At 39.6% G+C, this 16,416-nt stretch overlaps 2 protein-coding genes across 6 annotated transcripts in view; one reads left to right on the top strand and one right to left on the bottom strand.

Annotated features, from left to right (window-relative positions):
- LOC138025250 (transient receptor potential cation channel subfamily M member 7-like) overlaps positions 1–9,508 on the bottom strand; it is a 99,589-nt gene extending 90,081 nt beyond the window's left edge. Inside the window, exons 1-3 of one of the 5 annotated variants that reach the window (XM_068872477.1) lie at positions 9,417–9,508; positions 9,218–9,323; positions 9,021–9,069 (exon numbers count right to left, since the gene is read on the bottom strand). The gene's annotated coding sequence lies outside the window, so the exon portion shown is untranslated. Of the gene's footprint in view, positions 1–2,074; positions 2,201–8,378; positions 8,398–9,020; positions 9,153–9,217; positions 9,324–9,416 lie in introns of those variants that run through there. The other 4 variants (XM_068872478.1, XM_068872480.1, XM_068872481.1 and 1 more) reach the window with 4 other exon arrangements.
- LOC138025253 (uncharacterized) overlaps positions 1–16,416 on the top strand; it is a 28,013-nt gene that overhangs the window by 1,725 nt on the left and 9,872 nt on the right. Inside the window, exons 2-10 of the mRNA XM_068872484.1 lie at positions 8,354–8,447; positions 13,012–13,059; positions 13,569–13,670; positions 13,879–13,953; positions 14,100–14,138; positions 15,107–15,148; positions 15,303–15,424; positions 15,861–15,952; positions 16,254–16,339. Of these exons, the coding sequence (XP_068728585.1) occupies positions 13,571–13,670; positions 13,879–13,953; positions 14,100–14,138; positions 15,107–15,148; positions 15,303–15,424; positions 15,861–15,952; positions 16,254–16,339 (556 nt within the window). The 5' untranslated portion in view covers positions 8,354–8,447; positions 13,012–13,059; positions 13,569–13,570. The remainder of the gene's footprint in view (positions 1–8,353; positions 8,448–13,011; positions 13,060–13,568; positions 13,671–13,878; positions 13,954–14,099; positions 14,139–15,106; positions 15,149–15,302; positions 15,425–15,860; positions 15,953–16,253; positions 16,340–16,416) is intronic.

Here is a 16,416-nt window from a genome sequence, read left to right as displayed (position 1 = left end):
ATGACGTTAAGTCTCGTGTGAACAATATAGCACTGATTTACCGATCAATTATAAGCCTAAGGGCTCGTTTCAGTGATTAGGCCTTAGCACTCTTTTAAAATTTTAGCTTTCATGCTACGGTTCGGTTAACTACACTTTTCTCGAGATCGTGTGAAGAATATAGAACTCATTTCCAGTACCGAGCCAAACGAGCCGCTAAATATAGGAACCCAAGACTAAACCTCATACAAATTATTCCTCGTTCTTTCATCAACTGCCGAGCCAAACGAGCCGCTAAATATATGAACCCAAGACTAAACATCATACAAATTATTTTTATAAAAGTGACGACACATTTGAAATTAAATTTGCAAGACTTGTTTCGGTCGTGCAACGACCATCTTCAGTTGAAAGCACAGGTAACCCAGGCTCACTGTGTGCGCCACGTAGGTATTAAAATATAGAGAACATATGAGGCGAAGTTTAGGTCTGAAAATTTGCTAGACAATGGAAATAATAATCGATAAAACTTACCATGTGGTGAGCTGTTGTTGTCTTTAATACGTACACGAAGTTTCGGGAAAAATGGTCCCCGTTCACCTTCCTTCATAGTATAGTGACAAGGTAGGAGACGGAAGCCAGCTTATGGACTCCGATCGACCCAAAACAAGCACGATTTTTTTCGCAAAAATCGAATCCAGTCACTAAATAAACACGCCAGGCTCGTGGAACATGAATTTTTCTAAACTATGAATCCACTGAAGCATCTCCAGGTAGCAACGCGAAGCCACCAGACTCCGTAAAATTTGTAAGTTAACCTGCTAAAATGGCGGCCAGAAAGCGTTGTACTCGCGAAGTGTCCAATTCAAAATGGCACTGAACTCTAGACGCCTGGTGACGAGTTTAAGAAGTTCTGGAGGGAGGGGAGTCCCACATTGCTAAAAACAAAATTCACTGAGCACTTCGCGAGTACAACGCTTTCTGGCCGCCATTTTAGCAGGTTAACTTACAAGTTTTACGGAGTCTGGTGGCTTCGCGTTGCTACCTGGAGATGCTTCAGTGGATTCATGGTTTAGAGAAATTCATGTCCCACGAGCCTGGCGTGTTTATTTAGCGACTGGATTCGATTTTCGCGAAAAAATCGTGCTTGTTTTGAGTCGATCGGAGTCCATAAGCTGGCTTCCGTCTCCTACCTTGTCACTATACTATGAAGGAAGGTGAACGGGGACCATTTTTCCCGAAACTTCGTGTACGTATTAAAGACAACAACAGCTCACCACATGGTAAGTTTTATCGATTATTATTTGCATTTTCTAGCAAATTTTCAGACCTAAACTCATATGTTCTTTATATTTTAATACCTACGTGACGCACACAGTGAGCCTGGGTTACCTGTGTTGAAAGTAGAATTAATTTGAAGTTACATTTGAATTTATAATATGATAAACAAAGATAAATAACAACGTGAAATAAATTGGGAATCTTCCTCTAATGCCGAGCCAAACGAACCGCTAAATATAAGAACAACAATTAAGCCAAACAACTTATTGCTCGTTCTTACATCCACTGCCGAAAAAGACGAGCCAACCGAGCCGCTGAATATATAAACACAACACATAACGCAATACAAATCAGACAAATTATTCCACGAGCCGCTATGAGCCCAACACTTAACGGAATACAATTTTTCCCACTGCCGAGCCAAGCGAGCCGGCTCGTTTGGTCCATCATGGTTAAAAGTGGCCCTGCTTTCTGTAGTTGCTGAAGTTTGTTAAAGTTAACTAATTTTTTTCGGCAACCAACTGCTACCTTCCTCAGGGTTCAATTAAAATGTTTTTCAGGTTAACGCTTTGTTAGAATCATTTCTCGCTTCATTGCTGACATAAACGGCATATACACCCTTGGGAAATGTTGATTAAAAAATACCCGGATAGTGTGGACGGGGCCTTAAGCTTCACAAAGGAGTTAAAACTCGCATCTACTTTACGAAATGCCGCCGCGAATACTTCAAACAAAATTTACTGAAGTATTAACCGATCTACGTCTTCTTGTTTCCTATAAATCTTTGCTTGTGTTCCCTTGTTCCCCAACTTACTTTCAAACTTGTTCCTAGCTTTTTGATCCCTAAAATTGTTTCTGTTCCCTTCTTCCCTAAAATAATTTGACATTGTTCCCCAGTTCAAATTAGCCATGTTCTCTTGTTCTCGTTAACCCACATCGAACGCCGTCCTTTGTCCACTTTCGCACGGCCAGTTGGAAAATTTAGACTGGACTCTGGACTCGACTGGACTGGACTCTCGACTGGACTGGACTGGACTGGACTGGGGGTTATTTTTTTAGAATCAGTTTCATTACAAATAGTCACCCGAGGTCAACACAGCAGTATTTGGCTCCATTTCTCTTTAATTTGAGGTAATCTTTTAAGCGAGTATTTACAAGCTTCGCTACACATACTTAGAAAGTTCTCCGTAACTTGACCATCCCTCACGCTGTGTTTCCCGTCGTAATTCCTCGCGGAGAGTTTCCCTGTCGGTGAAGAGGTCACATCCAAACCACAGATTCCGCAACTATTTTTAATGTAAGCAGATGAGCTCCTGATGTAAGACAGAATCATGACCTGTCCCAGTACCCTGTGTGACTTTTCTTGTCAATGCTTTCAATCAGTGATCTGTCTTTGACCTTTTAAATATAACGCAATATATATTTTGTCACATTCTATTTGGTGCTTTCTTTCATGAATGCCAAAGGACTCAGGCTTCGCTTTATTTATCCAGCTTACTGAGTTGTACCAAGCTCGCTATTCGTGTGGGTTCTGGAGTATACGTCTCATGCGAGACAATGTCGGTAAATCTACCGAGTTACCGCACAACATCTTGAAGTCATTATCACTGATCTCGCTATTATGAACACAAACATCACTGTAAAGCACTAACCAACTGATAACAAAATGAAATTACAGTAAATGTCCTTTGAAATTTGTCAAATGATAATCATCGAATTGATTGCAGGTAATTTCCGATTTCATGCACGTTCCTATATCACGCGAGTCTAAAAAAGACCCAAAATTGACAGGAAGGCAGGGCAGAAATTGTGGAACAAAGTTGCACTCGTGCGTCATATGCCCTTTATTGAGCTCTTATGCTTTTCGTTTTTATGTGAGATGTTTTCTGTATTCAGAGATGTTTAAACCATTTTAGAAGCAATGAAAGCGTTAGACTACGTTAAAGAAATTGTGTCAGACGATTCTGTTCCTCGAGTAAGAACAATGTGCGAGTCATGCGAGCCAACATGGCGAGCCATGCAAGTCAACATGCGAGTCACACAATTATTGAAAGCTAACCATTTTAAAATGGGTGCTTAGACTTAACTGTTTATCAGCGCTATTTGAAATGGATGCTTAGACTTAAATGCGAAATTCGCATGGTTCGCTGGCTCGCAGATTGTCCAGCCCCTTGTTCCTTAGGAAAGCGAAAACCCAGATAAAATCGTGGCGACGGTCTTAGCTGAGGGTCGTACAGGGGTATTTTCGTGATGCGTGAATAGCTCATTTAATTTTTCGTGAAACGTGAATGTAGGAAATTATTCTTCGTGACTCGTGACCTGAAGGTTTTGCGTGACCCGTGAAGAACCTGAATCATTAACCGATATTCCTGATTTTACCACTTAATTCTACGTGATTTTGGGGCGCAAATTCTCCGAATTGTTAGAGTGGTCTATCGAGAGTGATTTAGGCATGCGATTTGCAATGTGGAGCCTTAACTTAGCCATTCGCGATTTTGCTTCCTTCAAACACTGTTTCTAATGTAAGCACAGGTCATTAAGAGTATCTTGCTTTCTTATTTTCGTGATTCGGGAAAACAAATTGTTTATGTCCTTGAACCTTGATCCTCTATTTTTTAGGTTCGTGAATCGTGCCAGAGACCCCCCTGTACGACCCTCTTAGCTGTGTTTGTGTCCGTACGTTTGTCACGGTTTTCATCGTCACAAACAAAAAAAAAAACAATTCGAACAGTCCGATGAAAAAAGCTAACAAAATGAAACTGAATAAAAGAGAAAGACATAACTTGTAGACCGCGTTGATTAAACAAAACAAAGATAAGCCGTGAAGAATCGTGATCAACCTTCTTAAATTTTCCCTACTGGTATCAGTTTAAACTGAAGAGAATTTATTGACTTATAAAGGAAGGTAACATTCCCTAGTTGATTATTTTCTTAGTTTACTCTCTGTGTAATATTGTATCAATAGGCCATTTTCGAAATATCAAATATTCAGCTTTATAGTGAGGCAGTGAGGACAGAAACAATAGAGATTCGTTGGAATGAATGTGAAAAATGTTTACATATCATCCACTTTCCTTTGTTTTTGTCATCTAAACCTCTCTTTCAAGCTGACTTTTAAAATATCGAAAAAGAACTTTTTCGGTAAAAAGGGACACTCGACCCTCGACAAATAACCCTCAGCCCTCGGACTGCTACCCTCGACTCCCGAGCCTCGACAAAAAGGCAGACTCGACCGTGCATATGAGTCTACATACAGAAATGCAGAAATCATCAGAAGTCTCTAGATTCAAAATTTACCATGGACGGCCTTGAGCAGAAAGACACGGAATGTGTTTGAATGGATCTGTAACTCTAAAAAATTAACCCCCAGTCCAGTCCAGTCCAGTCCAGAGTCCAGAGTCCAGTCCATGTTTTCCAACTGGCCCTTTCTCACGGGCGGGTGATTTACAATATCAGTGGAGTCGTCTGTACAGTTGCCAATGATAAGAGAGGTGGCAATTCAGACAAAAACAAAACAAAACAAAAATCAAAGTGCCACTGTCGTTACTCGTGGATATGAAAGTTACCGCGATTGTTTAAAATTGGCAGGCTGAAGTTTTCTTAATGCATTAGCATTGATAGTTGGATAATTGTGTAACAGCACGATGGGCTCTCATATGCAACTAGATACCCAAAATAATGCATGTATGTGAGGTAATCCCCTTTGCTGGAATTCAACCCTGTGAAATAAGTATACCATTTCTCCAATAGGCATAAGATAAATCTTTAACACATCCTCTATAAAGAGCTGTACCATGTGTTCAAAGTTCGTTGCACAGATGACAGGGTAATTTTGAATAAGGTCTGATTTTTGTTGCCAGGTCATATTGTTAATGTCATCAGGTTTAGCAAGTAGAGCAGATCCATTCAGTAATATTGACACTTTTTGTGCCAGTTATACATTCCTCCAACAAACCTTGTGAATATTTATCACTATATTTGATATTGTTACACTTAAAAACAGATTATCTGAACCATAACTGATCACAGGAAGTGCATATATATTCAGGGCCATGTGTTATCGTATCACGAAAAAGACTGAATCACTTTTGACATGAATGTCTAATAGAGTCTTGACCTTGACAAATTTCAGTTTGGTTTAGCCTTGACCTCTGCACAGCTTTCCTTTAATGGTTTTATGCTTTTCTGTTTAGGTCTCTGATATGTTCTGGATTGCTTTTCTTTTCCTATTCCCTTGCTGCTTCAATATTTTCAGATCTGGTTTGGCGTTTTGTATTGTTTTTCCTTTCCCTGAACTCTTCAAGTGATTTTGTCTCTTCCGCTTGATAGATTCTCTCATATAAGCTCTTTTTTGCCACTGCTTTGTAGAAATTATTACTGACACTCACATCATTTTTGGCCATCGTTAATTAATCGATTATTACCAGGCTCTGAATAATTGTTGACATTGGTAACACCGCTGATTTCATAACCTGATATACTGTCATTATAATACTGGAGTGCTGAAACATAGTGTCTTCCATCTAGATGTTCAATGTTCACAGTAGTTCCCTGTTGTCTGCTTATAGGAGTCAGTTAGTGGTGCCCACCCCATGGTGCATCACACCATGTATGTTGCTGTAACAACAAACGCACAATTGCTCTGTAATGGGTCCAATAAATTTTTGACTGTTGTTTCTGATGGATTCAACTCCAGTAGCATGCACATTCATGTGATAGGAAGGATAATTGTATAACTGGTGGGCAACAGAAGAACAGAAGCATGAACTATCTGAGGTACATTCTAGTGCCTTCAGTCCTTTTTTACCTAATCGAGCCTGCAACAGTGCTATAGAAGGATTTCTCCGTATTGTATGTGCTGTATGTGTACTCGTTTCATAAGCAACAGGGCCAGGGTTCGATTCAATGTCTCCCGATGTCAAGAGCTTTTCTCTTGATAGACAATAATTCTCATTTTGTTGGTTCAATTTTGTCGAATGCGTAATAGCAGATTGATCTTGAATGCACAATAGAACTGACAAGTCTTTTTTGTGTTCAGCAGTCCTGCGGGTAATAAGATAAAAATGACGATTAGAATCTCCTACTCTCGAAGATTGTTACGTCTGAGTTGCGGTCTAGGTATAGAGATATAATATTTTCCAAAAGCAAGAGAAAAACACTTTCTCAACTCAGAAGAGCTCAGTACGTCCTTATTTAAATAATGCATCATACACTTTCTAATTACCTTGTCTTTCTGAAACAAGCTCGACGTTTTCTTGAAAGGAATTAATCCTGGAAGGTTCTCTGTCCCGGGGAGCATGTACTGCCTCAGCCCTTGCTCTATCGCAAGAGATTGGTACGGATTTCTCATCAGTTTTCGTTACATAATCAGTGACCGAGTCTTTCGACAGTTTTTCATTATGGTCCACCACACAAGTACTAGTGTCTGGAAGCATGGATTGCTTGCTTGCCTCACTGTTTTTCATGTCACGGATGTTGTTCAAGTTGTATTCATGTGGCTTTGATGACTCATAGCTTGCAAAACTTCGTGATAGCTTTGATAAACATTGGTATACATTGATAGCTTCGATGTTACTCTCCAAATGGCAGTCACCTTCCAAATGGAATTTATTTATCCCCCGTGAGCTTAGGGGATGAACAGGGACTGTCTTCTCCCCATGTGTCTGTCGATTCCATTTCTACATGTATTATTAATTCTTCGCGTTGGTCAGTGAAAGGCGGTGCACAATTAATTGCACCAATGTGTACTTGTTCAGAATATTTTGCTTCACCTTCGAAGAAAGCCATTTCTTTAATTCTTCCGTTTCTTGCTTCTAAATGCAGCGGAAGGTGCTCAAACACTTAAGTATAAAAGCGACGTGCCACAATGGCGGCGCACAACCCCGCAAACAGGAAGTCACAGCTTTCTAAGCTGTGTTGTGATTATCCATCCTTGGCTTATTAGATCGAACTTCCGGTTACGCAGGAGTGACACATTTGCAGAAAAGAACCTCACCAAAACTCGTGGATATATCCACGAGTAAAAACGAGTAACTAGGAGAGTCTGGAGATGTTGTCTCAGAAAGTCGCCATTAAATACGAATCGGTCTTTGCGCAATAAATACATTCTATATCCTGTCAGTGGGTTGTCAAGAATGTTGTACGTGTGAGCTACAGAACTAATTTAGATTTTTACCCAGCTTTGACCTAAAAACAGAAAATTTACCAGGACATGTGCATTGCCCCTTTAAAGTAGCTGATGGATGGCTCTGGCTTACCGTAAATACGCAGTTCTTTGTTTGTACCTGTGTTTCATCTAAAGCACCACGAGGTAAAAATGAAACACGATCGTTCAAGATTAATTAAGAGCGGTAGCATGTTTACCTGTGGCAGAGTGAATTTTATCACTCTCGATCAGAGTGAGATCGATGGATGCCCGGTCTACCTCCCAACACTATTCGAGTTCGCTTTGATTCGACTTAGCTATAGAAACGGAAAGCAAGTACTACTAGACAAATTTCTGCGATGGTATGGTTATGGCCCCGACAACGTTTTATGGAGATAACTGGGTAAATAAATGAAATATAAGCGGGCTGGGGGTATAATTGTTTCAAAAAGTCGACAATCGGATATCGCGGCTTTCTCGGCCTCAAGGGCCGTATGGGAGAAATGAAACGTTTTAATTTTGATAGAAAGCATGGAGCAACCACTTTCACCATTGTATTGCCGTGGACTAGGGGGCTGCAGCATTCAGAGAATACAGTTGAAAGTTATCCCATCCGTCGAGGAAAAAGGGGGCAAAAAGAGACTTACACAACAGCGATAAATGTTAGGGCCAACTAAATCAGATCATAGGCTTTTCTTAGCCTCTTGATAAAAGAGAGGGGCATCCGACCAACATAACACCGTAGTTAAAGAACGTATGAAATATAAACAAGTTATACAGGCTGTACCAGAGTTGAAGAGATCATTGCATCAACTGTATTGACCCAAACGGATTATTTTTCGCGGATTGCAATAATGCCACAAATATAATGTAACATTATAGTGATTACTAAAAAGCCAAAGTAAAGCCTTTAAAACACCATGTTTCTTCCATTTTCTTTTCTATAAGGGCCCTGGTTACATTTGCACTTTACCTTTTGGTCATGACCTAGAGCACGGAAAAAAGCGGCTTTCTCAGCCTCCAACACTGATCCATCATCAAGGTTGGTAACGTTAGGGGTGAGTTGGAACACGATACATGCAGTCATGCACCAGTTATGTCATCAAGGTTGGTAACGTTACCTTTCATGACTTACATATAGGGGTCAAGCTGTTTCGATGGACATGGAATTTATCAGTTCCCACTATTCAAAGCTCTGACTTACTTGCCGAACCATTGATAAAGGTTTTACAAAGCTGGCATATACAGATATACATACATTACAAGTCTTGAGTGTATTATCTAATATGGCCTCAAACAATGTTTTTTTTTTCCTGCCACCTCGAGGTGTTACTTGGTGGATCCTAAAGAGGACCCTTGTTCCTAAGTCTGATTTCACTTTGATTCTACATATATGCAATTTTCCTTTTTTTCTATCCTGCGAATTGAACTCGGGTTAACCGAGGCGTGATTTTGGTTTCGTGATTTTGTATCTTGTGCATGCGAGCGCAAGCTTAGTCTTGTAACGATTGCAAGGAATGAAAGCAACTCTAGAGTGTCTTTACCACGCAGTAACACTTAAAGCGCTCTTCTACCGCATTTTTTTTCGGTAGTAAAGTAAAGAAGAACTACTTACCCACCAAAATTCCTTCACACCGTTCTACTGAAAAGTGCTTGTGGCGTTCCTAACGAAGGACAACACACTTTACAATCGAGTCACGCAAGGAACTGTGGGAATAGTTCGTTTGGTTGCCACGTGAACTTTGGTGGCCACCTTACAGTGGCAGATCATTCGCCTGATCTATTCAATATGTCGAAAAATATTCGGATCACCTTATGTTCGTAACCTTTTGGGCGCTTTTCTCTTCTCAAGACAATTGTCGCGCATCTGTCAACAACAATGTTACCTCGAATCAAATGAAATTGACGCAGCTGGATGCTGTGGTAAAAAAACACGAAATATCAATCCTCTTGTCAAGAGATCCACAAAATAAAAATGAAACAAAATCGATAGAATGTCAGCATCTTTTACCTTGAAAATGACCAAAAGTAAGGGAACGAACATTGAGGCATATATCCATAAAGGCTACTCATTTACAAATAACTGAAGGGGTATTCTATAATCTGCAGCAAATAAATTTCCTGATTATCGATATCGTCATATGATCAGTGAGTGTGTAAACCTCACTTAAAGGGGCTAGGTCACGCTATTTTAGGTAATTTCGTTTAATTTTGTTAATTATCAGCTCTAAACGTCAAATTGGCAGAGCAAGAGTCTTTCATTTGCCAAATGACGGCCACATAACAACTGAGAATGATTTTCCAACTGTGTAAATGACATTTTGATATAGACTGATATAAATTTGAAAAAAGGTGGGTCGACGTTTTTCAAATTTACCCAAATTCAATCCATTTCAATCCTCTCCAGTTTTGTCCATCCATGTTCCTTCTTGGCTTCCCTGTGTTTTGTTAGAGTTCTTCTATAGTTTTAAACAGTTATTTTGATATTTAATTTGATGGTGTTACGGTTAAAAATTTTGTGAAGTGGGTAACACCATCAAATTAAGCTACAGCTGCATGGGCAACATTAAAACAATCATAACCAACCATAACAAAGCCGTAATTAGTAAACCTACACGCACTAATAATCTAACTAAGAAAAGCTGCAATTGTAGGAAACCTAACGAGTGTCCCATGGATGGTAACTGTAATGTGGAAAGCGTCATCTATCAGGCCGAGGTCACCACAGAAACCACAAAGGAAACATACATTGGACTCTGTGACACTGCGTTCAAATTGCGTTATAGAAACCATGTAAGCTCATTCCGAAACGAGCGTTACAAACATGCTACCGAACTTAGTAAGTACATATGGAGTCTTAAAGACAAGAACGCTAAGTATAACATCAAATGGTGCAAGATAAAACAAGCTAGTTCTTACTCCAATGTAACTAAGAGATGCAATTTGTGTCTGTGGGAAAAGTATTTTATCATTTGTAAACCGGAAATGGCAAGTCTAAACAAAAGAAATGAGCTGTCATCGTGTTGTAGACATGTTAGGAAATTCATGTTAAAAAATGTAAAGATGCAATGATATGCCTAGACGTCACGTACGTATCCGTTGTTCTGTATTTCAAATTTCTGTGATTGTAACCGTTATTTCTGGCAGTTGCCTGATGATTGCTTCGCAAGAAGCATGAAACTCAGAGTTGCAGTAAATGTTCAAATAACCTAGCTCTTGGAGTATAATTATTCATAGCTCTAGCTCTGCTATTGAGCACTTTATAGTAGATGAGGATTTCTTTCCACTTTTTCGGTTATATATATATATATATATATTAGCTCCCTCAGTGCCACCCACCCACGCCGATTAGACATTCTTTGTAGTCTCAAGGACTTACTACTTGAGGTTACATGCTGAGTAATGCCAAGTACGCACGTACGCATTTTCAAGAACCATGAATTGTTGAATCTCGATTTTTGAAACTTAGGCTTAATCAGTAAACGAGAGCTTTCTTCTTCACACGAACGTCAATCACTGGAGCGAACGCTTTGGCTTAATCAGTCAGATCAGTAAACGAGTGCTTTCTCCTTCACGCGATCTCGTGAAAAGTGTAGTTGACCGAACCGCAAAATGAAAGCTAACATTTTACGAGAATGCTTAGGCCTAATCACTGACGCGAGCGCTTAGGCTTAATTCATCTGATTAATCAGTAAACGAGTGCTTTCTTCTTCATTCGATCTCATGAAAAGTGTAGTTAACCGAACCGCGAAATGAAAGCTAAAATTTTAGGAGAGTGCTTAGACCTATTCACTGAAACGAGCGCTTAGGCTTAATCAGTAAATGGATCCTTTCTTCTTCACACGATCTCGTGAAAAGTGTAGTTAACGGAACAGCAAAATGAAAGCTAAGGCCGGAGCAATTGCAGAATACCTGGTTGAGGAACAGAGTTGTTTATATCAATATCATTTTCTGTCCCATGCCACTGCGGACAAGCAGCATTGCGGGACTGCGGTGACAGTAATTAGTGGACGCGGATGCAGCATTGTTGACTGTGACTATAGTGATGACTGCGGGACTGCGGTGGCAGTTTTTTAAGTAAGACATTTAGTGGTTGCGGGAGTAGCATAGACTGCAAAACAGTCATTTTCTTCCATTTTCGGAAGGCGCGAAGCGCCGTAAGCGTGATCCTCGCGTGTGAAGCGCGCGAGCCTCACACGTCCGTAAGGCGTCTCTCCCCATTCTCCCTCGCCGTTTCTACACTCGCTCCAGACCTTTCGTTTGAATATCATTTTACCGTGTCGCTTGCGTTCGCAAAAAATACGACTGTTTTGCAGTCTAGGAGTAGCATTGTTAAACACGACTGCGGGACCGCGGTGGCAGCTTTTTTAAGTAAGATCATTTGGTGGGCCAGGTATTCTGCAATCTAGTGTTTTTGGATATTCGCCACGGCCCTCCCGGAGCTTTTGTGTTTTGGGTGACTTTGTCACGGCCGTGAAGGTCGCAAGAAAAAATCCCTCGTGGACTTTCCGGCCACTCACGGCCCACAGGCGGCCAAAACATAATCGAAGCAACCATCGATTTACTCGCGAGTGTTTGAATAATACTCCTATTCGGCTAATATAAAGAATGCAGGGCCCCTTTTTTTCCATACCATTGAATGACGAAAGTGCTTATTGTTACGTGGTTCGTTCCTCAAAAGCTTTCGAAACTTTGCATATGGATTGCCCTGTGAACGCCCTGGATTCTATAATCGCTCCTATAATACTGCGATAAAATATCGCGCTAACTACGCAGGTTAACTTTCCTTACGCCTCTTCAAAACGATTTTGATAAATAAATATGACAGGAAAAACATGTTTGTTTTTTTTTCAAATTCAATCATATGAACAGCTTAAAATGTGGCTGGAACGGAAAGGACCAATATTCCATAATCCAGTCGAGAGCTGATCGAGGAGAGAACAATTGTTTTTTTCAGAAACACACAGAACCAGAAACCTGCACAGATGGATATCGATTTCTTTCCCCGTGGGAGTATGCATTTTAGTGGATCTATCTGTCAAGATCTTGTAAAGTGCTAATCTGACTAATAATGTCAAGTATGACTAAATACAGTTTATTAAAGATCAGAGTAATTGTTTGATTGTACGAAAAGGCCGAAACACTTAGCTTCCTGGTCGGGGAGAATTTGAATTTTAGGGCCTATTAGAAAGTACGGCCAAATTTGTTCTACTTCAAGGAATTATATATATATCTCGGGTAAATACTCGTGTGTGGGACCAGAATCACGACGGTGACGTACACTCTTTTTTTATTTTATTTATAAGAATGTCGTTTTTCCGGCCCAGGCTGAATATTCTTATACACCGTAAAGTAGTAAAGTAAACTGTAGGCTGTAGTAGTAATGAAAAGCATATTGCACTGTCTTGTCCAAGATGCATACATGAGGATCAAAAGACATGTCAAGCACTGATCAAACAGTTGTTATGATCTTGACACATTTTACTGTTGAAGGTATTAATGTAGTGTTGATGTAGCGAAGAGTTTTTTTTTTTATTTTTCACTACACATACAAGTAGTAACCTCCAATCATTGCACTCACTACTGCAACATTTTGTCTTTGACAGATACTGATCTGTTGCACAATGACGTGGTTGTAAACCCACCTCCTCCAGGTAAATATTGAGTATTGATTGATGTTCTCAAGTAGGGCGGGGGGGGGGGGGGGAGGTGGGGCAGTTCCCTTCTTTACTGTGGAATAAGGGTGGGACCTTTGAACTTTTGTTTCAAAGAATTACCTGAAATCACATCAAACACACCAGGCATGCACAACTAGCACCCATTTTCCAAAAGCAAGCTCAACAGAAACACACCAAACTTTAAAGTGCCTGATATACAACCGTACTTTCTCAACATTTCAAATCTTGTTTAAAGACAACACCCTTCTCAAGCCTTTTTGACTGACGTAACAGGCAAGATAGCTTAGTCCGGGTTTTACGTCCCAAACTACACTCAAATGTTCGACTGACAGGAAATGGGTCTATGGATGAGAGCCATAAAATTGACCCCATCCATTGGTGGACACAAAATTTAATGGATATTAGAAATTATTGCAGATATTGTATTGAAATAATATCTACATCCATACCGAAATGTGACGTTAGTAAGTTAATTTTCGATGTAGTGATGCAGTTTTCACAAGTGCAAAGACAAAGACCACCATTCAATCTGCTGGGAACTACATCAACAATCACAAGGGCCACAAACGTGATTTCACAAAGTGCAGGTAATTAATGACAAAAAGTTAATGAAACTAATAAAATTTAAAAAGTGATAAACAATAACACTTGAATCCCCAACCCAAAGGTGCAATTTTGTAGGAACCTGCAGCACAAAGTAAATTCTACACATTAATCTCTTATATACTATGCTAAGTGATGTACCATTATTGTAAATAATGACATATATGTTTTTATGTCATAATCTAATGCAAGCGAGAAGAGACAGACTTCCCTATACTCTGGTGACATCAAGCACACAAGCCACAAACGTAACTTCACAGGGTGCAGGTAAGTCTTGCTGATTACAATGTACAACATGCATGTATCTTTGTTACTCAGTATCTAGCAGACACTCCATACCACATCATGTTGACTCGAAAAATACATACACCGTTCTTCATTAATTTTCTTTTAATGTTCCTTCTGCCTTTTAGGGTTTGCTGGAGCACCATTTCATGGAGATGGAATGCAAGGTTAATTCATGATTGGATTCATTTATTTAATTTAATCACTTTCACCACAGGCTGTGGTGGGGGTCGCACAAACAGAGCAAGGTTCTAAATTATGTGCGCCCTTTTTACCCTCCCAAGCATGATATACCACAGAAGACAGACCACAACACCGGGAACTACATGCCCTACTCTTTGCGACAAGTGTGCGGGTTCTTTTACGTCCCACAAGATTATAAACATTGAAGAGTTGTGAGACAGGACCTCCGGCTTATCGTCCTTATCCGAGAAGACTAGAGAGTCTAACCATTTGCAGATGTAATTACAAAGGCAGCACTTTCTCCTCAGTTATTTAAAGACCCTGAGTGTTGGTCCGGCCGGAAGTGAACTCAAGACCTCCCGCGTGACAGCCTGGTGCTCAACCATCTGAGCCACCGGTGCGCGGATTCATCAGCATGTTTACTCCCTCACCACTGATTTTCTCTTTTTTCTACTTCTCCATTTAAAGTTACTGATACATGTAGCCACCACATCAAACCCACCTTACCCAAAACAGTGGGTTATTGCAATTCAAGTACCTTATAGTTGGAATTCAACAACGATGAGCACACAATCGAATCACATCGAATGCTGGAAAATCCTCCTCAAGCAGCTGATAACTGACCAGAATCATTAAATTGATTTTGTTTTTGGATTTCCTGTTTGAGTTATCAAGCATCACTCTTGATTTCAAATGTATAAACAACTGAGTGGTCAAAATACAACAAGTTAACAACATGTATCCTCCCTTCTTTCAAGATGTTTCTTTCAAATGAGTAGATTTCAAACACTATTCTAAATTAATATTTTCTGTCTCTCCTATCTTTTCATGGATTTGACTTACAATATTTCATCCTCTTAGTCAATTCACCAGTGTACAGTACTTCTTGAATATGTTTTTCTTCAGTAAACACTAACTGAAATAAAAATCTATATTTTTAAAATCATTTCAGTCGGCACAATAAAAGAAGACTTGTTCGCATATAGATTAGGAGGTATGTAATCGGTAAGTATAACTTGCACAACAATTTTAAGTAGTCCAACCACACCTATGTGAAAAATCACTGGGTAAAGTTGCAAGTTGTGACCCTGAGTAAATCGAACAAATGCTTTGCAGAGTATGTACTATCAAATAATCATATTCCACAGGAACATCAGTTAGCATGGAAAGCAGAAGTGACGAGACAAACAGGTGTGAACGTCTCCTGCAGGGTTCATGTGCAGAAGAAAACACTTTCATGGTGCCTTTGTTGAACCACTCCTTTGAAGAGGTGACTGACATTTCAAAAACTTCGTTTTAGTTGAAAACAAGCATCACCAATCTATTTTATACTTTGCCACCAAGTGCCTACTATTGGCAACATTTGATTTGTGAGTTCAATCACAAAATAATTTTTTCATGAAACAAATGAAATACATTGTTCCCTTGACATGAGGCATTTGAAAAGGCAGATAAATAATGTGGTCCACTTTCAAACAAGAACTGTATGGACGGGTTTAAAGAGAAGCCAGCTGCCAGGGGTTCACCTCCATAAACACCATAAGCAAAATAGGACTGTAAGATCCCCGGCTTTTTGCCACGGCCGACCACTATAGTAGTGTTATTACCTTTGATTTACCACCTGCCCACTTAAAATCTTAACAAAACCCTTGTATATGTACACTGGTTGACCTCATCTTAGAATGTATGCATTTCCCTTTTGAAAGATATGCTGGCAAGCGTATGAAGATCAGAGGGCAGTAGTGGTTGTCCTCCTTAATCCTTCCAGTCGGAGCCAATTTCAAGCCAACATGCTAAGGTACATTGTACAAGATTTATATCTACACTACATGTATAAACTTGAAAGGTTGTCGGTAAACTATTAGGTATGCAGAACATTTGAACAGGCTTTTACTTTAGGTACTAAATACTTGTTGCAGATAAAGATAACGTATATAAAAGGAAAAAAGAATGAGAACAATACCTAACCAAAATACAATATTTAAAATACTGTATCCAGTACACACAGTCATACCCAACATTTTAGACAAGAAAACAGAAATAAGGAGAAATCATAATGACCTAACAATTATTTAATACAACTTACTCCCAATTTTCAGTTTGCTACAAAATGTACAAGAAAATAGTAGTCGAGAAGACTGGTTTTTTTGGGCTGCAGAAACTACTTCTGAAAATGGGAAAAAAGGCGAGTAAAGCAAGTACAACATTTTTACTAGTATTGTCTAAGTTGTTTACTACATGTATCAATTCTTGACTTGATCG

The sequence above is a fragment of the Montipora capricornis genome, chromosome 12, assembly GCF_036669925.1.
Source record: "Montipora capricornis isolate CH-2021 chromosome 12, ASM3666992v2, whole genome shotgun sequence".
NCBI classification, from domain to species: Eukaryota; Metazoa; Cnidaria; class Anthozoa; order Scleractinia; family Acroporidae; genus Montipora; species Montipora capricornis.
The sequence above is the reverse complement of the archived record's forward strand: the minus strand, read 5'-3'. Positions and strand labels throughout refer to the sequence as shown.